The 24,372-nt window shown below is 36.2% G+C and overlaps 1 protein-coding gene and 1 pseudogene across 2 annotated transcripts in view; both read left to right on the forward strand.

Moving 5' to 3' along the window:
• Positions 1 to 24,372, forward strand: part of USH2A (usherin) — an 801,896-nt gene that overhangs the window by 218,751 nt on the left and 558,773 nt on the right. For both annotated transcript variants that reach the window (XM_050780510.1, XM_050780502.1), the window contains 5 exons: positions 2,652 to 2,810; positions 11,090 to 11,584; positions 12,626 to 12,895; positions 14,487 to 14,656; positions 20,859 to 21,003. In XM_050780510.1, the coding sequence (XP_050636467.1) occupies positions 2,652 to 2,810; positions 11,090 to 11,584; positions 12,626 to 12,895; positions 14,487 to 14,656; positions 20,859 to 21,003 (1,239 nt within the window). The remainder of the gene's footprint in view (positions 1 to 2,651; positions 2,811 to 11,089; positions 11,585 to 12,625; positions 12,896 to 14,486; positions 14,657 to 20,858; positions 21,004 to 24,372) is intronic.
• On the forward strand, positions 8,847 to 10,610 carry LOC126951420 (28S ribosomal protein S18b, mitochondrial-like; annotated as a pseudogene).

Genomic DNA, 24,372 nt, shown 5'->3' on the forward strand with positions numbered 1-24,372 from the left:
CCCTTCAAAAATGAGGGTCTCATAACCCAAAATCAGACAAGGTAGTTCAGAGAATTTCCTTATGGCTGGCTCTAAGACAGAAAGGTGGAGGAAGATTAGAGTATATTTTTAGTTTCTGTGGCCTGCCTTGGGGAGAAAAAGGAACAGGTAGAAGCAGAACAGAACAGAGATAGACCCTATTTTCTGAGTCCTACTTCTGAAGCCTAAAGCTCCCCAGTATTGTAACAGAAGACTGTCCTTCACCCGTATTGCTTTTAAATTGTTCTGAAGCTGCTTCAGGACCCCTGGACAAAACACCAATACTTCAACAAAAGACATGCTTACTGTGTTAGTCACCAAGGAACTAACAAGGGCTGTGGAAGTTATGAGCCAGGAACCATGGACAAAAACATGTGTGTGTGTGTGTGTGTGTGTGTGTGTGTGTGTGTGTGTGTGTGTGTGGTGTATAAAAATCAAAGTGCTCTTGAAATCCGTAACAATTTGATTATATTATATCTTTTAGACAGAGTTCATATATTATATCTGTTAAACAAGAGTTCATCACTCATGGGTCCTGGTGAATTAGCAATAGCTCTGAGGTGGAAGTCTTTGCCTAGTTTGCAGAATAACTTCATTTTACTGTTCTCTACTTTTCCACTTTGCTCTGTCCTCCAAGATTGTATGTGGTTTGCATCAGCAGCCTCCATTGCCCTCTGGCTTTTAGTTAGTTGATTTCAGCTGCTAGGAGGGACCCACCAAACATCTGGAGGGCAGGTGGAAAAGGAAGTCAAATATTTAATTCCCCACTCCCTGTGTCCACGTAGAAGCAGCCTCAAGCTAACTGCATCCCTCCATGAGTGGTCATAGCTCCTGTCAGGTGATGCTCTTCATACAGTCCTTTCTGTCCCTGAGTTCTGTCCCCATTTAAGCTAGAGACAGTGTGCAGAGAAGAGTTAACATAGCAAGCCTGACTGCTTATTTTTAGAAAGACCTGCTTACAAAGCTGGCCTTTGGCTGGCATCTGGATCCACATTATCCCCAGAACTGATAAGAGAGGACCACTGCACTTAAACATTTGTACAAAGTATGGTTTAGGCTTAACACCTGCTTTCCTTGTGGGGGTCTTAAATTTGGGTAAATGCCAGACAGAGGCTGCTCATATGAACAGCCCCCAATAAAAACCCTGTGCAATGAGTTTCTAAGGAGCTTCCCTGACTGGCAACACATTACACACATTTTCATAATGCATTGCTGGGGGAATTAGGCCTGTTCTATCTCTACTGGAAGAGAATTCTTAGAGGCTTGTGCTTGGTTTCCCCTGGACTTCATTGATATGCCTTTTCCCTTTGTTGATGAATTCTGTAACCTTTCATTGTAATAAATTTTAGCCATGAGTAGGACTATATGATGAGTCCTTGAGTCTTCCCAGTGAATCATTAGACCCAGGGTTCAGGGTTGGCTTGAGAAACCCTGACATAAATAGCGAAAAAGCTCTGCAGTTTCCATACCTGAGAGTACTGCACCATCTCTTTTGCCCACCCTTTTGAAAGTACTTCCCACCCTTTTGAAAGCTCTCCCCAAGTTACTTTTTTTAAGTGTGCTTTCTTTTAGTGAGGCTTCTAATGACTGTAGATATTTCATATAAAAATATTAATTAATGGATTCTTTTCTGTACACTATATTTACATATTTCTTAAAACAAAAATATTAATGGTTTAAAAGTAAGGTAACACAGCAACCTGTACCCTTGACATCTTATTTAATGAGAATGTTTGATTAAGTTGTGCTTCTTTAAATGGATGGGGGATTGTGCATCTTGTTTAAACTAGAAAGTAGTACATAAACTGGTGGTTGATTATCCTTAAAAATATTTAGCTGTTGTTTTTCTCCTTTACGTTTGTGTATTCTGGGGAAGAAAAGAAGAAAACTCACTCTCAAAAGCAGGGAGACTAAGGAAAATTTACAGTGACAGAATACAGTGTTTTCATGGTATATATTTGTATTATGGAAAACGTCACTTAAGTAGTTAGATGAATGTTCTTATTTTTTATGTGCCTGATAAGCAATCGTATCACATCTTAAAAACACCTCTAACAGATGATGGTACATTCATATAGTATATTCGAATTGTTTCTTGATAATATTTAGATTATTTAACATCCATAGCTATTTATATCACCAAATATTATTCTTTCTTTTACACTATGCTCTCTGAAGCAAGATAAAGCATTGTGCTTAATGGAATGGAAAGCTTCCGCTCAAAAATCCAAAGATTATGCTACTTAAATTTCAAGTTTCAGTGGAACTTATGTCAACTTTAAATTAACTGTGTAAAAAAAATATATGTTATACATCCTTGGATGGTTTCTCAAAAAAAAAAAAAAAAAAAGGCAAAGAAAGAAATGCTTAATGTAAACTATTGTGGTTTTTTACCCCCATCTATATTTATGCCAGATGCTTTGACCTAAAAAGTTGTTTTTATGCTTTTGGATAAAAAGCTTTGTTTTAGAGAACTCATGAACCCTTTGTTTATTAATGTCTTGGTAAACCACATGTCTTCTTGATAAAGTAATCCTGAATGAGAAAGGCCTCTTTGCTGGATATCTTACTTCAGTTTGCTTTTCTGTTTATTGATTGCTTTGCTAATAAATGCTCTCTTCATTGTAATTTAGCTCCATTCCAGCAACCTCCGCCCAGAGGACAAGTTCAAAGTTCTTCTGCTATCAATCTCTCCTGGAGTCCACCTGATTCTCCAAATGCTCACTGGCTTACTTACAGTTTACTCAGGGATGGTTTTGAAATCTACACAACAGAGGATCAATACCCATACAGTGAGTTTAAGGGTTTGGTAATAGAAATAAGTATTCGGAGAAATGACACATTAGTTAAGTTCTTTGACATTGAGGATAAATGCTGTTGTGGTTTCCTTTGTCTGGCACAGAGTGTTTCAAACAGAGAGAGAATTACAAATTTCACTAGGAATCAAAGAAATACAATAAAAATGAGACGCTTAATATCTGATAAATACTAATGCTTATCAAATTCTCAAAGATGAAAAAAAATGACCCCATCAAGAATTGATGGGAATGTGGGGAAGCTGGAACTTTTATAAACTGCTGAAGTGTCTGTGTGAGTTCATTAGTACAACTTTTCATGTACAATAATTTGTTAAAATCTATGGAAAATCTTTCCTTTTAACATAACATTTGACTTAGCAAACCTACTTTAGGAAGTTTTTCTCAAGTGAATAGTCATAAGTGGACACACAAGATTTCTATACCTATACTATTTGTAATATCAAAATATTGAAAATGATTCAGATGTTCACCAGTGTTTCAGTAGATTATAGTATATGGCATAACAGAATCCTGGTACATTGTTAAATAAATTATAGGCTGTGATAGCAATAAACTGATATCTTAGTTCACATATCAATAAATGGAAAATGTTCATGACATATTGTTTAAGGCAGGGGTCCCCAGTCCCCAGGCTGTGGACAGGTACTGGTCCATGACCTGTTAGGAACAGGGCCACATAGCAGGAGGTGAGCAGCAGGCCGGCAACATTACCCCCTGAGCCCCTGTCAGTTCAGCAGCGGCATTAGATTCTCATAGGAGCACGAATCCTATTATGAACTGTGCATGCGAGGGATCTAGGTTGCGCCCTCATGAGAATCTAATAATAAATATAATGCACTTGAATCATGCCAAAATCATCCCTCCTCACCACCCCATCCTTGGTCCATGGAAAAACTGTTTTCCATGAAACTGGTCCCTCGTGCCAAAAAAGTTGGGGACCACTGGTTTAAAGTAATTAAAAGTTATTAAAATAATCTGAGAATTATACCATTTTAATTTATAAATACTGGAAGACATAATAAATAGATCTAGTTTTCTCTAATTGTAAATATTATAGAAAATTTATCAGCTATTTCTATTATAATGAATTCAAGTTTTTTAATTCTCAGGTTAAAGAACTATTAAATCTGGAAGTGGAGTACTGACACTCAAGCAAATAGTGTAATTTAATACACACATTGCTATTTCCACAGAGATAGAACACAGCAACATAAACATTTGAAAGAGGAAGGATATAAACAAGCCATCAAGCCTATCTTTGCCTTTGTAACTTTTATGAAGATTTTAAAGAAGCTTATAGAAATCAAATTATTAGAATTCATTGACTTAAAAAAACATTTACTCAGATGTTTTAGATACAGTTTCCCTAAAGACAGAATGAAAAAACAGAAATTTTTACATTATTCCAGCTCTGTCTTCTCTGATTTTTGCTTCTAGCCATGTTTAGCTACACACTAGTTTAAGAAACCTCGGAACAGCAATTCCAATTCAAGTTTCTATTTTGTTCTCTTCATTTAATACACAGTTTTCCAAATTCGACTTTAACCATGCTTAATTAGTTAGAGAACTGTATAAAGCTATGTCGAAACACTGAAATTCCGTAACCTTCCTTAAAATGGTTAGGAAGATGCCTTGTTTTAACATTTTAATTGACTTTAAAACTCCAGCATCGCACAGAGTTTTATTTTGTATGCATTATACTGGGTTTCATTTTGCACCTAATTCATATGACTGGAATTTAGCTTCTTATGTCCATCCCTTTCTCTTGGCCCTACATTTCTCTTCAGTATTCCAAGTCTTGTTTAAAGTTAATGGAAACTCTGAACTTCATGATGCAGATTGCAAAGGGAAATGAACATCTGTCTACATCTGCCATGTTGGCAAAGTATCCTAAAAACCTGCTACTAGAATGTTTATTTTCTTCCAAATATCAGCATGATCCAGGTGTCCTGAAACTTAAACTTTTGTGACAGAGAAAGAGAGGAGTTATAAAAATATTGAAAATGATTTTGAAATGACAGTACCACTGGTTGAGTTATTTCTGAAGTTGTGAATTAGGGTCACCCTATTTTCCATACAGCTTAATGCAATAGAAAAATTAAACTTAAAACTATCAATGATATTATTCAAGCCAGAGGCATGATTTCCATAGTAACATATTGTGATCTATTTTATAGAACATCACGTGTTATTACAACACTGGCTGTTTTGACAATTGCACTAATATGGAATCCAAATAACAGTTTCTTACATGATAAATGTGTATTCATTCACTAATCAGACATTTATATAATCCTATTAAACAAGGTATTATTTCCTAAAACCATATTTTTCATTAAAAAATGCCACTTCTGGCATTTCTTGACAATCACTGTAATTAATGATGTGAAAATTATCTGCATGATGGCATTTGAACAGTAAGAACAATTGGTTAACACTGTCAGAACTTTGTATCATTCTAATAATAGCCTCATGTTTATTACTCTATTTCTAGTGCATGGATAGCATGTGTAACATGTAAAGGAAACACTACTTATATTCAGCTGGATGAACACAAATCTTTGGGTTAAATCAAGGCATTAGGAATTATAGGTGGAGAATCATTGAACTTTTCAAAGAAAATTAATGGTGTTGTCTTCCAAGCAAGTTTGACAGTTTGTTTGAGACCTTTATAGAATTCTTTTTTAGAATGGAAACTTTTTCTGGCTGGCCTAATGTGCTATGGGATTCTCTAAGACATACTTTTCTTCCTAGGATCATGATATACTGGTGTACCATCTTTAAAGCTTTCAAATTATTTGTTATTAGTAATAGCATGCAAACAATGGTGAATAATTTTAAAGGTTGTGAATAATTAACTTTAAAAAACAAGGTATATCTTTACGTTTTATTTAAGGTAGAGGTCAAGCTAGCACTTTGGCTGATCATACATAATCATCCCTAACAGTATCTCTATTGTAGCCCCCTTCTGGGTTGCACATAGGTATCTTACGTGTCATGGATGGGAGTGAACAGTTATTGGAGGAAATAGCACTCTTGTGTTACTGTTGCAGGTTTAGGGAGTGGATAGTAACTCATACTGTTTTTTGGTGTTGTTCCTATTTGAGTTTGGAATCAAAGGAGCATTAGACATAGTAGGCAGATCAAATTTAAAAATAAAAATGATCTTCATTACTGATGAAAGTCAGATTAGAGACTATATCCTTTTTCCTGCAGGAAGACAAATTAGAAGAGAGAAAAAGCAATGGGTTGATCTGAATATAATTTGCTCCCTACCCCCTGACTCCCTAGATTCACAGTCAGATGAGTTGTTCCTCATTTGGGATGCCATGAGTGGGGATATAGTCCTTAAACGTCTCTTTAGAGAAATCCTTCCACTGGAAACTAGAGGATGATTACTTTTACATGTGACAATGATTTCTATCACCTATAGATATTAACATAGTTTAAGTTTAGAGTTTTAGACAACCAAATATTTTAATGAGCCCGGGGACTTCATTTCTACCCTTATTCATTTCCATCTTTAATATTATAATTTATAAGCGCATACTACATCAAGGGATCAATGTAACAAGTGGTAAGATGGTTCAGTTACCTCTGAGAGGAATAAATGAAGAAACATAAGATATAGAGACAGGATGAGAAAACAGAAGAGAAGATGACAGACAATTGTTTTTATAAGGCTCTTAATATTCTTAATGCAGTAGTTTCCCTTATCCATGGTTTTGTTTTCTGCAGTTTGTTACCCATGGTCAGCAATGCTCCAAAAATAGGTGAGTCTACAGTACAATAAGATGTTTTGAGAGAGAGAGAGAAAGACCATATTCATATAACTATTATTGTGGTATATTGTTAGAATTGTTCTATTTTTATTTTTAGTTACTGTTGTTAATCTCTTACTCTGCCTAACATAAATTAAACTTTATCATATATATGTATGTATAGGAAAAAGAGTAGTGTGTGTATATATATGTATGTGTGTGTATATATATATGGTTTAGTACTATTTGTGGTTTTAGGAATCCACAGAAGATCTTGGAATGTATCTCCTGTGGATAATAGGGGACTACTATATTATTTCCTGGAACAATAGATCAGATATGTATAGAAAAATCATTCATGTGTTTAATAAATAAAATTTTGATCAGTGCTTATTCCTGACCAGAAACTGTATCAGCCACTAGAAATACAAAGATGAAAGGAATAGTTCTCCTTACGGAGTGGGGAGACATATAAATAAACCAAAGTAACAATAAAATATATAAATGTTGAACCAGAGTAAACTTGGGGTGTTAAGAAAACACAGGGTGGCGTGGGAGGTGTAGGAAATGTAACTGTACCTGTGGTGGCAATGATGGTGATTGAGAACCACTGAAAGTTTTCCAGTAAGGAAGGAATATAAGCTGAATTAGCCAGATACTGTAGTTAAGGAAGAGTGATTGTCATGAAATAAATTTTGTGTTAAAAGACATGGAAGTATATGAGAAAATAAGATATATTCAGCAATCATGGTCAGTTCCATGTAGCTTTGGTAGGCGGTACACTGGGGGAGTGCTATAAACCGGGAGGGTATCAGCCAAGATCAAAAATCAGTGCTGAGCCAAGGATTTTAAATGTTGCTCTGAAAATGCAGAAGTCTGTAGTAACAGCAAATTTTCAAACTCAGAGTTAAAGATCTGTACCCCAGCCAAGGAGAGCAACTACCTTGAGATAAGAGCTCTTTTTACCTGAGTATTATTTTTTTGTTATGATATCATTAATGGGTATCCTATTCATACCCTTTCAAATGCTTTTATTTATTTCACACTATAAATTGCCTTATATGATATTCCTACACAAATGCATATTTCCATCCTAATTCTATCTGATTCCAATTTCTTATTAAGTAAGAAATACAAATACTCTTGTATAATACACTCTGATCTATTAGGATTATATTCCATTTTTCAGTTGCTACAAAAATCCAGCAAGTACTGTACTTCTTTTAATTGTCATCAGGTTATAGGTCTTCCAACTTCCAATTTAAGCCAGACAATCTTTTGGAATATTCAGCACTGAAATTTATTTTTGTCTTTTAGGTTTTGGCTTTTGGCATGTTAAATAGATTATTTTCCATCATTGTTCTAGCCATCAGTGATTTTTCAAATTTTGTTAATATTTTCAACAGCCTTATTGTGGGATAAGGGTAACTTTAATCTAATCTAGTAAATATTTATTGAAATAACAATGAGCCACAACTGCACGCTGTCTAGAAAGTCTGAGTCTCAGCCCTAGGGGACAAATATGGTCCTTCTTTGGGTGCTCTGCCTTAGCACTAAGGATGGTGTCTTTCCCCTGTCTCTTCTATTCCCATATTCTTTAGAGTTTTCTGTACCACTTAGGAAGTAAAACCATGTTGTAATCAATCATTCTTTAAACTTTACTTGTACAAATTACTCTGTGGTTTCTATGTCCTGATTGTACTCTAATACAATACTCAACATATTTTCATGAAGAATTTGCAATGGCATATGCAATAGAATGAAAAAACCATCTTTCATTCACATACTCCCTTGTATTGTTCAGTCTTTAATTATTCCCCTCCCTCAACGGCCATGACATTTGGGGAAGGGCAGCTTCCCTCTGGCCATTTGCAGAAGGCCCTTTAGAGGATGCAGTCTCATTTGTAAGGTGTAGCTGGCCAGATCTTAACCCTTGGCATCCTCAAGGCATCAATGTCTGATGCATGAAGCTGGTGAACGTGTGTTCATTCTCAGCTTGGTCATGGCTTCCTGAACACACTATTATTTTAGTCTTCCCTAGGCTTTTGCTATTGCTGAGAAATTCCTGAGATTTTTTTTTTTTTTTCCATCTCTTACATCCACCCTTTAGCCCTCTCAGAGGTGGAAGAGTGACTTTGTCCCAGCCACAGAAGGTCCCATAGTAGACTCACTTGCTCTCAACACCGCACCCTCACCTTGGTTTCTTGGTTCAAGAAACCAAGAAATTCCTGCGCTGGGCTACATCAAGATGGCGGCGTCCACATTAAACCCCCTGCAGAGGCGACTTCCTAACCTTTCTCTCTTCCGAGGTGCCCAGGGAGTTCAGGTTCCCCTCTAGACTCTTGGCACCAAAGCTCCCTCTGAGAAGGATTCTTTGTCCCCAGTTCCCATTTCCCCTTATAAGAATGAACCCTGGAAATACCTGGAATCAGAAGAATACCAGGAGGGATAGGTTCTTGCCGTATCTGGGCTGACTACCACGGCAATCACAAGGTGGTATACCCCTACAGTGGACTCGAAATACATAGATTTGCGGGAATAAAATTGCTGGGAATCCCTGCCCCATCTGCCGAGATCACAAGTTGCATGTTGTGCTCTTGGAAGAGTTTGTCCATGGTTATCATCTTCCATGCTCCATACACAGGAATCTGCATAAAGCAGCACATGAGATTGACACGGGCCATCCAGGAAGCCAGGGATCATGGTCTCCTCAGGTACCACATGCCCCAGATTGAAACCTGGGACCTTGACTTCAGTACCTCTCATGGGACTGTGAGTGCTCTTCTGCCAGCCCCTACCCTGATCTCAGGCGACCCCTGGGACCCATGGTACAACTGAAAACAGTCACCAGAGAGAGAACTGTCTCACCTTCCTCAGCTCTATCAGGGTCATCTCTGACAAGACAGTGGCCCCTACCTGAGTCAATGCCCAAGGTGCCCCCCACAACACCGGCGGAAGCCTCCTCCACTGAGCAGTCAGACCCCAGAGTGCTCTGTAGGAGCTGTAGATGGGGAAGAAAGGCCGGGTGCGGTGGCTCATGTCTCTCATCCCAGCACTTTGGGAGGCTGAGGTGGGCGGATCACTTGAGCCCATGGGTTCAAACCAGCCCAGGCAAAATGGTGCAACCCCATCTCTACAAAAAATACAAAAATTAGCCAGGCATGGTGGTGGGCGCCTGTAGTCCCAGCTATTCTATTCGGGAGACTGAGACAGGAGGATCGCTTGAACCTGGAGGCAGAGGTTGCAGTGAGCCGAGATTGTGCTACTGCACTCCAGCCTGGGTGACAAAGAATGCCAAGGTTTACATGATAGGTTATCACCTGAAGAGTTGTGTCTTTTGTGGACAATGGAAAGAAATGAAAGTTGCTGATGGGGATAAATCTAGGCTAGGGGAGAGCAATACATATGTGTATGGGAAACCCCAACCCCTATGTACTGTAAATAGATGGGCTAGGCTAAACATTGTTGCTGTTTCAGTCTTTTGCGAACTCAGCTTTTCCACAATAAAGTTCTATCTCCTGTCGGAAAGAAGGAAGGAAGGAAGGACCGAAGGACGGACGGACGGAAGGAAGGAAGGAAGGAAGGAAGGAAGGAAGGAAGGAAGGAAGGAAGGAAGGAAGGAAGGAAGGAAGGAAGGAAGGAAGGAGGGAGGGAAGGGGAAGGGGAAGCACATAAATGTGCTGGGACCTTCATATTGCTATAGGGCACCCCTGCATAATGGAACCCTGCTCCCATCTCCCATACAAACGGCCGCATCAGGGAGCAGGCAGCAGCCACTCTGGCATTTGTGTGTTTCACAATCCTACAATGTGTTTCCTGTCCTTAGAGAGCAAGCATTTCCAGTCACGTGCCTAATCACCTCCACTCCCTATCTTATTTTTTTAAAACCTCTTTGTAGCTGTTCTCTCTGCCCTCACAATCCTTCATGCATAGAAGTCCTGCTTATCTGAAACGTCTGTTGTGTAAATTCTTCATTGCTGATAACAAATGTCTCCAAAATTTAGCAGCTTAAGACAATAAACATTTATAATTTCTGTAGGTCAGAAAATAAGAAAATTTTCCAGTCAAGATGTTGGTCAGGTGACAGATTTACCCCTTGGTGGTAGTTTACTGACCCTTGGTCTGGTGTGTTTAGTGTTTAACAAGCAAACCAGTTACATAGAGGAAACATAGTTACTTTTCTGTTTTGGAGAACTGAAAGGACTTTCTCTTAGACCCTCTAACAAAAGGACATTATGAAAAGCAAAACAAGAGCTAAAACAAACATCTAAATATTCTTTATTACAAATGACGCTTTTCTTATGTTATACTCAATAATAAAAGCAATCAACTGGTATTTACATTATTTCAATTTTAAAAATATGAAATGTATCCTTAACCAAAAGAGTAAATTGGTATAGTTTATGTAATTAAATAATATGATAGGAAAGCAGTTAGCAATGATTCTTCACCAACTTGTGAAATGTAACTTTTTTTTTCTTTTCATTTCAGGTGTTCAATACTTTTTAGACACTGACCTGTTACCATATACCAAATATTCCTATTACATTGAGACCACCAATGTGCATGGTTCAACAAGGAGTGTAACTGTCACTTTCAGGACAAAACCAGGGGTCCCAGAGGGAAACTTGACTTTAAGTTATATCATTCCTGTTGGCTCAGACTCTGTGACACTTACCTGGACAACACTCTCAAATCAATCTGGTCCTATAGAGAAGTATATTTTGTCCTGTGTCCCTTTGGCTGGTGGTCAGCCATGTGTTTCCTACGAAGGTCATGAAACCTCAGCTACCATCTGGAATCTGGTTCCATTTGCCAAGTACTATTTTTCTGTACAGGCGTGTACTAGCGGGGGCTGTTTACACAGCTTGCCTATTACCGTGACCACAGCCCAGGCCCCTCCCCAAAGACTGAGTCCACCTAAGGTGCAGAAAATCAGTTCTACAGAACTTCACGTAGAATGGTCTCCACCAATGGAATTAAATGGTAAGAATCCAAGGCCAAGATTCCCCTTCTTGGGCAAGACATGAATGAGAATCTATTGTAATTGTGCAATTAGGAGTTTGACAATTGTATTCCTTTTTATAACTGCACAATATAATAATTAAGAAACAGTTTCTAAAGATATAAGATAGTGTTTGTCCTGGTTAGTGGAACAAGTGTATTTCTTCTAATCTAATAACAAATTCCATTCAATTAAATTGCCCCTTAAAAGGCTAATATTATCTTTGCTCTTAATGACATCTGCCATAACACAAATGATGTTTATAATTTAAAACTCACTTATGAAATGCATTATATTTGACTGTGTCACAAGTTAGGGCACCCACAAGCAATACATTTTCTCTTCTAAGCAAGAAAAAGATATAAAATAATACAAAAAATATGTATATAAGCCAACTGACTCCATTAAGTTAATTTTTGCATTCATACAATTGAACCCTTGGTTATATAGGCCAGACACACATTCACAGATTTTTAATCATTTATATCATGTACGTATTATAGCAAAATCTTTCTTTAGATTTGTAAAATTATTTGATAAAACTGGGTAGAAATTGACTATAACATTTATGCAAACAGGGCTTATGTTAAACAAGTTAAATTAAAACCTCCAAATTTGAAAGGATACAGACTAGAGCTACCGTGATCAATTTCCCCAAAAGAATTGACCATTCTTAATAGAAATTATGACCATTAATTCCAAAAAATATTGAATTTAGCTATGATAAAGTATAGTTATTTTTTGTCTATATGTTGTCCATTTTGGTTTGTTTTCCCCATGCATATGCCTTTAATAGTATTTTATACATTCATTTACATATCAGTTTGTTGTCTTCTATGTACCTATCATCTAGATTACAAAACTACTAAATCACTACATTTTGAATGCTAAGGAAATTGACAGTAATCTAATTAGAAAGATAATGAAAATCCAGCACTCTTTAAATGACCTGTCCCTACCATACCCCTAAAGTAACCCCTTTGTCTGATGAGTTACCTAGATTCACTATTTAATTTCTCTAGGAATAATTATAAGGTATGAACTATACATGAGAAGACTGAGATCTACTAAAGAAACCACATCTGAGGAAAGTCGAGTTTTTCAGAGCGGTGGTTGGCTCAGTCCTCAGTCATTTGCAGAATCGGCCAATGAAAATGCATTAAAACCTCCTCAAACAATGACAACCATCACTGGCTTGGAGCCATATGCCAAGTATGAGTTTAGAGTCTTAGCTGTGAATATGGCTGGAAGTGTGTCTTCTGCCTGGGTCTCAGAAAGAACGGGAGAATCAGGTAAATATCAATGCTTTAAGTTCTACTTTTAAAACCTCTGAATGCAAGTGCTTCCTCAAATTAAAGTCAAAGTACTGCTAAAGTACATTTTGAAAAGCAAGAGTTAGAAACTTCCATAGACCAAGGAAAATTTTCGTATATATGGGTTTGTTACATAAACAACTCAAGGTCATAAAGTACTTGCAATAAGTTTTAGGGGGCAAAAGTAAATGCTTTAGTTATTAATTCATGGGGCGAAAATGGCTTAACTATAGTTATAGTCTTTTGGGAATGTTTGTCAAAAATAGCATTTGGTTTCCACTCCTGAAGTGGATTGGACACATGTCTCATCTTGCTCCATATATAGCATAATTTATGTTCAGTGAAAGAGATAACAGTCAACCAATTCCACAAGTTTGTCTTGGTTTTTATTTATCTTTCCAAAATAAATAGTTTAGATACTAGATTATATATAATGACAGAATCCTGGACATCAAAATCTATAATTCACAAGTGTGCTTGTAAGCAGTTGGCATGATGATAAGGAAGGAGGACAATATATCTAAATTTTCTGGAGTATCTTCATTAAAGCAAAGATTTTTAATCCTCCACTTTATTTTTTATATTAAAAACACTTAAATTTCATGAGCCTTTAAGAAAAAAACACACTTTTGTTATGTGTTTAATCTGTCAATATCAAAGAAACCCAAGTCCTGATCTAAACTTGACCTGTTAGGAGTATGGAGGATGAGGGTAGCTTTAGGTTGATGTCCAAGGGAATCATTTCATGAATAAAATACGCATTGTGCTTGAGCATCTCTTAATGACTACCAGCCATCTTGGACAAATAATAGAGCCATGATAGCACAAGTGATGAGGCATGGCATTCTGGAAGGGGAAAATCAAGGTCAGAAATGAAAAGTAATGGGTGAAACTGCAATACTGGGCCCTCGTAATCTTATGGGTCACTAACTAATGAAAGTGCAATGAGTTCCTTTGATAATATACCTTTGGTTAGCACATTTAAAATCCTTGTAAAGAGCTCAAGAGTGGCAGGGGGGAAATGCATGTGTATGTAACCTGAACATTTCAATAAAAAGTTAACAAAAACTTTGAGACATTCATTGGGGTTATTTAGGATGCTTTAGGTTTACCTCTTTCTGAAGAATAGTATTCAGCCAGCTGAATTGGATTGGCTCAATGACATATTTCCCTACATGGGAAATCCAGTACATCACCATGCATTTTTCTGAACTTTTTGAACTGAGATATTCTATTTTTGTGGCTTCTTTTAGATACTCATAAGACTTACAATTTTCTATCTAACTATCCATTAGTTATCTTTGTGAACACAAGCAAATTCCTATGAGATTTTTATTTTGTAAATAGAAAGTAGCTGGTAATATGAAGATGGAGAATATACTTTCAGATAACATCTTAAAAAGTGAATACCTTTTACATATACCAGCATATTCTAGGGCTTTTTCAAAGCAGAATATTTTAAAAGGTACAAGGTATTTCAGAAGCTGAAATGGATGTGTGAATTCAGTTTGAAAATACATAGGGATGGCATTCACTGTTTTGATGTTGTTGTTATTGTTCTCATTGATAGCACCTGTATTCATGATCCCTCCTTCAGTCGTTCCACTCTCTTCGTACTCTCTCAATATCTCCTGGGAGAAGCCAGCAGATAATGTTACAAGAGGAAAAGTTGTGGGGTATGACATCAATATGATTTCTGAACAATCACTTCAGCAGTCTATTCCTGTGGTGTTTTCACAGGTATTGTTATATTTAACTAATGTCCTTTCAGAATTGGCTTAGGGCTTCATTTGGACATTTTTTGAGTTTGCAGAATTCTATGACAGAAGCCTCCCTCTATGTTGGTTAAACGGGGCATTTTTTAAGTATAATATTATGTGTACAAGCCTCCCTCTTTGCATGTCACTTGTTTTTTTCTGGTATAACCATATATTGAAACTAAGTTGGTAGAATTTATTTCACAAGACTTGCTTTTTCCATTTATCACGTATCCTTAAATATTTTATAGGAAGTTGACTTTCATTAACTGTGTACTATCATGTTATTTGGACACACAATGATTATTTAACCAGCCCACAGTCAGTTGATATTGTATTATATTAATTATTTTGGAAATATAAATAACATTGATAAAAACGTCTTACATGTACATTTCTTATACATTTCTACTTCCTTCAAAAAATCCGAAGAATTAAATTTATCACAGCTTATATCAAAATGAATTACGAAGATGTTCAAGGTTTTGAATATACAGTAACATATTGCTTTCTAGTAATTCATCCTCCAGCTAGCAGTAGTAAGAATAATTATCATAGCTAAAAGTTACTGAGGCTTTACTGTGTACGTGGACCAATTCATTTAATACACATAGCACTCCTAGAGGATGAGAGGCTCTTGTTCTCTCTAGTTGTGGCTGATATACTTCTCTGCCCATTTTACCAGCATCCAGGTGGCCAATAGCAGAAGCTGGTGGAAGGATGTCAACTGAACGAGTTATTCTGTGTAGTTGGTTGCTCAGTGCCTCTTCTGAGAGAGATGCTGTTCGCTGGGCATTAGCATGAGATAAAAAGAGCTTTACACTTTATGCCTACTCCCATAGATCTAGCCACATTTTTCTTTCCCGGAATTCCTAGTTCCTGATCCTTCCATCTTTCTTTATTCATTCCCTTGGCCAATATTTCCAAGCCACTGCCATATTGTCCAGGTATATTTTACCTTGAGACACGTCTCTTTCCATACAACATGTGTGAGCAAGTGAACTGCCTGAAGTTCTGCCCATTAAGAGGATTTCTTCTCTCTGCTGTTCCGCAGGGCCATTTCTGATGAGGGAGGGTTGTAGAGCAACAGCTACCATTTTTGGCTTGCAGCCACATACCAAGACGTCCTATCTGTAAACTAACCTCTGCTTTTTTCCCCCCATTCTTTTATCTCGTAAGGGGCCTCCCGTGGGTCATAGGTAGGAGCTGAGGTTGAGTCACCAGTATAAGAATTGTAGATGTCATGGGGGCCTGAACCACCTGCTTGTACGATGCATTATGGCTTTTGGCTCTGCTTATACCCAATCTCAGACATCCACTTCCATTTTATGATGCATTTCTGTTGCGCCCTTCTAACCTCAAGACTTGGCTGAGACAATTTCCAGATTATAAAAAAGTAGCTCTAGCTGCATGGCTATTTGGTGTTCCATGACAAGTTGTTCTGTTTTTACTGAGGCCTGAAAGCGTGCTAGGGCCATTTAGCAAATAGTATATAGTTTCCATTACATGTTATGTCTTTGTTCCAAGCTCTTGGGGTCTATCTGCCTTGTGATTTTCTTTCTGTATGTGCCTTGAAACATCTTTTCCTACCATGCTTACTTCTAGTGCTGTAAAATTTACTACACATTATGTCCCAAGTGGCTGATCTGCCTGTACCACAGGCTGAACCTGGTGCAGAGCCCTTTCCTACTCTGGGATGCACTCAAACCTGGAAGCTTTTCATATTATTCAGTAAATTTCTCAGAACAGTATTCTCAGATGTGGAATATGCTCCCTTCAGAACGTGAAGAGGTCAACTAGACATTCTGTTTCCTTCTTAGTGGTGGTAGATGCAAGGTCAATTTGTCCTGTATTTTGGAGTGGCTATCCTAGCATGTCTCAGGCCACATGAACTCCTAAAAACTTCACTGATATGGCAGATGCCTTAATCTTCATAATATTGCTCTCCCACTTTCTAGAACACATATGTCTTGCCTCTGCATACCTACCATTTCCTGCTTATCTGATTCATTTAATACGATGCTGTTGTTATAGAGAAAGAATACTGTCAAGGTGGCTTTTATAGTTTGTCTTAAATTGGCGATTTATCACCCTCAGATTTCCTTTGTCTTTCTTCAGTGCATTGATAGCAACCAGAAAGATCCATGCATAGTCCTTATAATTACTAGTTTCCCCAGAGTAGTGCTTATCATTACTGATTCCACCAAACCAGTGAATTACCTTCTACTGGTAACTCATCGCAGTTCACCACTAATGGAAGTTTCAGCATTGAACCACTAGGGCATGCTGTGGACTATCAGTACTCTACCTGCTGTCTGTGATGAGATCACTGTACACCAGTGGGTGGATGACGGAGGCCCAAACTATCGTTTCAGAGTCTCATTCCTAGGACCACTCCTGTTATGACTGTCTTAGGGCAAATTCCCCCAGAAACAGACTCTTGGTAGAAGACTAAGTACAGGAGGGTTATTGGGGGAGCACTTTCAGAAACAACAAATGTGAAGTGATAAAGTATGTAGGATTGAGCAGCAAAGGAGCTGAACTGTGGTGCAATAGCGGAAGCAGCCTCAGTGGATTCTGTGGGTAGTTCTGGAGCTGAAATGACCCTCTTAGCTTGTCTCAAATTAAGTTAGGAGGTCAGATCTTTGTACCCTAGAGTATTTGTGTCCTCGGGCTGGTGTAACAAATTAACATAAACTGAGTGTCTTAAAACAACGGAAATTTAGGTGTTAGTATGACCAAGTTCCCCACAGGCTCTAGGAGACATTTCTTCTCTTCCACTTACCCATGGCTCCTGGTGTTCCTTGGCTTGTGGCAACATAACTAATATCTGCTGCCTCTGTCTTCACAAGTCCTACTCTGTGTCTCTGTCTCCTCTGGATCTGTGTGTCCCTCTCATTTCTCCCATAAAGATACCAGTCATTGGATTTTAAACCAACCTGAAATCTAGGATGACAACTAATTAATTATATCTGCAAGTATCTAATTTTCCAAATAAATTCTCATTCTGAATTTTTGGGAGACAATATACAATCCACTACTAATAAGTTTTCCATGTTTTTCTAAGCCTTTTTAGTGGACAGAATGCATGTATAACACAAAATTTTATTTTGTATACTGGACGAAAAAGAAGAGCCGATAAATAATTTACGATTACTTATTTTTCATTAATCTATGTGTTGACTCATTTGCAACTATCTCATGATGAAACACAACTGGTATAATACATATCTTTTAACTTAAACAGGTTAGTCTACCAATCTGGTATAACATGGGATTCAAGGTAAATTTGGTTATAACTTCCATGTGGTCTTTGCCATGTTTTATCTCATTTATATTTGATGTTTTATTTTGTTGTTTTTACTATTCTTTGGCTTTATAACTATTCTTTCTTTGTAAAATACAGTTTTGATTTATCTATTACTCATATCATAATAGTTCTTCTAAGAAAAAAATAAGTGGAGAAATATTATTTATAAAAATTACAGCCTTAGAAGTCAACCTGTTTGTTCATATTCCACATCTCCCAATTATTAGCCATATCACACATCTCTGTGCTTCTGGTTTTATTCATCTGTGAAATGGGAAAACCATTTTCTGCTCACCTACCTGCTTAAAGAGCCTGATAAATATTGACACATTATTATTAGTGATTATTATTAATGGTATGGAACTACATTATACTTTATAAACTAGCTATCATTTAATGGGGCAGGAAAATAATTTTTTATTTTTTTTTATTGTTGTTGTTGTTATTTAAAAGGCTATTATGCCTGAACTGGAATAAGGACATAGATATATCACCTTATTCTCTTTTTTGTTTTTACTTTTTTGAGACAGAGTCTCACTCTGTGACCCAGGCTGGAGTGCAGTGGCGCAGTCTCGGTTCACTGCAACCTTCTCTTCCTGAGTTCAAGAGATGCTTGTGCTTCAGCCTTCCAAGTAGCTGGGAATACAGGTGCACGCCACTATACCTGACTAATTTTTTTTTTTTTTTTGTATTTTTAGTAGAGACAGGGTTTTGCCATCTTTGCCAGGTTGGTCTCGAACCCCTAGCCTCAAGTGATCCACCCGCCTCGGCCTCCCAAAGTACTGGGATTACAGGCATGAACCACTGCAATGGGCCCACCTTATTCTCTTTTGAACTCTCTCTCCAGTGCAATATTCTCTATTCAAGGAAATGAAATCAAAAGTAGCAGAACAAAGTCCAATTTTTTACCTTCTCAATGATTAAATTTGTATCTGAACTGACCTAAGTATATCTTGTTATAATCTTTGTAAATAAATAGCCAAAATTCCCGGGGAAAATCTACTATAAAAATAACTAGTACAAAACGTTTGCCTAAGAATGAGGCAGTGGGGATACATAAAAGTGGTGATGATGTAGGATTCACTGTGGGAATTAAAGCTGCTGTGGAGTTTCTCCTACCCCTTTGAAGACTTATTTCATGAAAAACTTTCAATTAGATAAATCTTATAAGACTTATAAATTGACTCTATGTACATGACAAAGACAAAATCTATCCAAGAGATAATTTTATGCTGCAAGTTCTGGGGCAAATAATGTATTTTTAAAATAATGTAATTTATAATAATCATCTGTAGAGAAGTAAAAGCCCATCAAAATACATATTAGTGTAGATTTCTTCTTACTTATTTTATGTCATTGCAGGTTCTTGCTACAAAGAAGATTTTGTTTAAAAATAATTGTACTTCCTAAATTAAATAAGAAATAGCTTAATGTGTTTTATCCTAAAAACAATTCCATTTTCTAAAAATTTACATTGAATTCTACCAGGATTATTCTAAAAGGGATGAACATTATAGCAATATTCATACATTTAATTCAGTTCAATGCTTATTTTACTTAGAAAATTTTAAATCACAGAAAAGTTTTTATCTGTGAAATTTTATTTCACAGGAAAGTTTATATCTTCATTACATCAATAATGATTTTAGAATTAGAAAAAGAAATAATTACTTGGTATTTGATGTTTTTCTGATTTCAAAATGTAATTGCAAGGAAATGGCTTAAAAGTTTTAAATTTAAATTATCCTAGAGTTTTAGAATCTTTAAAACCATGTTTATTTCTGAACGTTATTGAAACACTGTATTTTACATTCCAATCTCACTGCTTTTTAGAACTGAAATTTTAAAGTCAACACCTAGGCAAATATTCCAAATGAATTTTATTTTACCACTAAAGAGAAGTTCTCTAGAAAACTACTCCAAATGTTACTGAACTTTACATTTGTCTGTATTTATATTTGTGGAAGATTATTTTATATGACTATGTATCAGTAGTCCTAAGAAAATTAGTTTTGTACCCATAGTTAGTGTCATACTCTCTGTTTTAATGACTTTTATTTTCTGAATATAATTTCTAGTGGCCTTTGTACCTACAAACTAAACAAATTTACGTGGTTGCTTCTGATCACTTCAAATTATACTGACAGAACCAACTCTGAGTGTTCGTTGTTTAATAATTTATTTATGGACTATGAGTTTCCTGTCAGTCTTCTTGGCTCAAATCTACTGTTTTCATTTGAAATCATGTGATAAAGATAATATTTCAAATAATGTAACTGTTTGATCTAATCTGTATACGCTTGTTTATATAAGAAAGATGATTGAGAATTGACCTAATGTGGATGCTCAGTAATATGTCTAATGTTTATTTTTTTCCCCCTTTTTCTTCTGTGACTTTTTTTCATAAAGAAAATGATAGTATTAATTTAACATAGCAACAACACTTCTTTCTGTCCTAGCCTATCAAATAGCCTGGGTATTACTGCTCTGGGTTACTTTTGGCCAAGCCCCATGGCTTTGTTTGGACTTTATCATGATAACAATGACAATGTCACCATCTTTATCTCTACCATTGGTGACAATAACCATACCACCACGCTGCTTTATGAGGCAATAACTTGGTTTTCTCATTTATCCACTCAGGAACTGGATTATTACCTCATAAAACAGTGTGATTGTACAATTATCAATTAAATCCTGGCTTGTCGAGACTCTTCAAAAAAAAAAAAAGAAATCCTATTCCTAATGGTGGTTGGCAATAATTCCCTCTGCCTGAATTCATGGAACTTTGACTGCCAAGGTTATATTTTCACACTGATTACCTATTATCTTTCTTTTTCTTTCTTTCTTTTTTTTTTTTTTTTTTGCCTTGAAGCTGCTGTACACTGCTAAATCCCAAGAACTATCTTACACTGTAGAAGGACTGAAACCTTATAGGATATATGAGTTTACTGTTACTGTCTGCAATTCAGTTGGTTGTGTGACCAGTGCTTCAGGAGCAGGACAGACTTTAGCAGCAGGTAAGCAAGTTTTAATGGGTATGAAAAATTTGTTGCCTGTCAAGAAAAAAGAAAACCTGTAATGTTCAACACCTTCTCTACTTGAGACTTTATATTTGTCTTTTCTGCCGTCTTCTCCTCCCTCACTAACCCTGATTGCTTCTTACCTTGACAGTTTTAAACAACAACAACAACAACAACTTAACTTCAAGAGGTACCTAGGAGTTATGAGTTACAGCTGTGTCATAATAAAAAATACAATTAGTTTTAGAGTGACTCCACTCTACAAGTAGAAATACATAGAAATATATAGAATATACAACTAGAAATATATAGAAATATATAGAACTAGAAATATAATTAATTGTAGAGCGACTCCAGGGCTTAGCTACCAACCTGTGTCCTAGCAGTGTCCTGACAATCGTGGGAAACATTCAGGAAGCTTCTTATGAGGACTTTAGGATACCTCTTCCCTCAGTCCAGACATTTTTTGTAGGCTTGGGTCTACTCACTCCTGATCCCTGGGGACATCTACAAATTACTGTGTGCCCTCGTGTTATATTTGGTTTTCATAAAATAGGTAAATATTTATCTATTATTTTATTAATAAGAAGCTCTTAAGTTAATAAAATTTAAATAAAGGAATTGTTATTAAGTATAATCTTAGTAGAAACGATTTGTATAATTTGTGCTTTCTTCCTTCAGGACTAATTGGGTTCATACAAACCTGATTATGTGTATTAGTAAGACCTATAAAACCCAATTACTTAGCATTAATATACTTCCAAATCAGTATTTTTCTGATTCTAGAGAAAAACTTAGTTTCCTGGTTATCTTTAAAGAAATGTCCATGTGTAAGGAGGTTAAGACATTCTAGATGAATTACAGATATTACAAAAACACATGTTTACCTTTAAAAACATTTCCTAGACCTCCTCCCCAAATCTCTTCATCGTATTATTAATAGGTCCAATTATGCAGGATTTTTTTTCTGGTTCTGGAAAAAATTGCTTAGCTCAAATGATCTCATCCAAGTAATTTATTTTTTTGTTTCAAAATTTTCATCAATGCAAATGGCTCTGAAATTCTAAGAAACTATGGTTTACTAAATTTATAACTGAACTCTTTGTATTTTTATATATTTTATATATGTGCATTTCAGATGTATGCATACATTTATGGAGTACCTAGCTTGTACAAAACATTCTTCTCCTATAAAACTGCCTGTTTTTGTAGACTGCATTATTAAGGGTTTGCTGAATGCTGAATATGGACAACAGAGGAGGACTCTATCTCCTTTAAGAAAAATGATACAATTTCAGACTAAAAGACAAAAATTAAAATAATTATCAGTCTTGCAAGTTGGAGAAAGTATAAATAGAGACAACACAGGCTGAAGACTGGGTGTGTTATAGTAAGGGACATAGGAATCCCAAGCACGTGGCCGTGCAAAACTGGAATTACATCCTCTCAGGGTTGTAAAACATGTAAAAATAATCTAGGGTTACTATATAGCCAGTATCAATATATTCTTTGTAATACCCCCCCCAAGTGTTTGTCTAACCCATGTTTGATACCTTCAGTGTTACAGAAACTACTACATCTCAGACAAAGCTATACCATCTTTAGACACCTCTTTTAAAATGTGATTTCTTAGATTGATCGCAAGTATCTCCTAGTAACTTCTACTCGACATTCTTATTCTACTTCTTTGGGGGCTGTTGTTAATCTAATTTATCATCCTTCCAATAAAATTTTCAATAACAATATATCCACCCAAATCTTTTCTCCTTTAGGCTGCATATCATGGTAGCTCCCATCTGAACCTCATATGCAATAGTGTCTAGAGCTGTTATTAGTATGATTCCTGTAGATGAGATCTAGTCTGTCTTTTCATAGGTATAAGCAAACTAAAGAACCTGAAGAGAGACATGCTGCAGCTAGAAACTAGCTGGATCTTGGAGATGGGAATAGAAAAACAGGAAACATGTGTACAGAATAGAATCTCCCTGCCCTATGCATTAGTGATAACATCTGTGCTAACAGTATCCTCATTGGTTGCAATGGCAAGTTCCTGTTGCATAAAAGATGATGTACCTGGGTGCTCTGTGCAGCTCTCATTTTAGTTACTGGACAGGCGATTAAAACCACTCCTGTCCATTGGCAGGAATGTGAAGTAAAACTAACTAGTCAGAGCCCTCCAAATCCTCCCTCTACTTTTTTTATCCTTGAAAAATAGAAGTGGAAACTTATATTCCCTAAAAGTCATGTGATGTGAAAGTTAGTTGACTTACAAAAGTAAGAGTTTATTCATATGTGTAAGGTGAAAAAAAATGATTAGCCACAATGCCAGGGTTTCAATCTGGGCTCTGCCATTGACTAGCTGTGTGACCTTATATAAATTATCTCACTTCTGTGCCTTAGTTTCCCAATTTATAAATAAGCATAACTTATTTTGTAGGGTTCTGATGAGGATTAGAAGTAGTTAATACATGTAAAATATTTAAAGCAGTACCCATCACAGTTCATTCTCAATAAAAATTTATTGTCATGATTTTTATCATAATATTATATAACATTTTTATTAGTCACAGTATAAATGTTATGGAATTTCTAATGTTATCAAAATCAAGGAGAGTTTATTTTACAACTTTCATTTTCTAATATTATTATAAAATATAAAATGGAGAGTTCTAAGGCTAAGGACTGTATTGTGAAAATAAAGCTTAGAAAGGCTTAAAATCTGAAAGCATTATTTATTATTTCTGTAAGAAGTATGTCATTCAGAATTATTAGAGGCACATTTCAAAACTTTGCTCAAAAACAGCAAATTTCACATTTGTTGGTTGCAATATAGAGTGAATAATGTGCCATAAATATATTATTACTACATTTTATTGTGAATGGTCAATTCAGAACCATCTCTTGAAGGCTTACTATTTAAAGCACTGTGGAGGATTCTAAGATAATTATACCCAGCATTTGGGTTAAGGAGTTGAGATCCAACAGGTAGGATTAACACCATGGTGACATGTGCTAAGGGCTGTGAGAAAGTTGAAAAAAATTCTATGGGAAGGTAGAAAATGAGATAAATGATTTTGATTTGGGAGACTGAGTAGATACCTCATTAAAAGCTATTTCAGATAAACTAGAAAAAATGGTAGACTTTCGCAGGTATTTACTGAGCACATACCATGTGCTAGTTTCTGTTTTAGGATCTGGCACTGTTCCAGGTACCGATGTAATGAAAGCAGAGATTTATGAAGACTTTCCTGGCAGTAGAGTACACAACAGATTAGAAGAGAGGGTGTAATAGAGTCTGGTAGACTTTTTTAAAGAGGCCGTAAGGCAGTAAATCAGATGAGTAGAAGTGAAGATTGAAAGAAGGGA

Source organism: Macaca thibetana, chromosome 1 (genome assembly GCF_024542745.1).
Source record: "Macaca thibetana thibetana isolate TM-01 chromosome 1, ASM2454274v1, whole genome shotgun sequence".
Lineage (NCBI taxonomy): Eukaryota > Metazoa > Chordata > Mammalia > Primates > Cercopithecidae > Macaca > Macaca thibetana.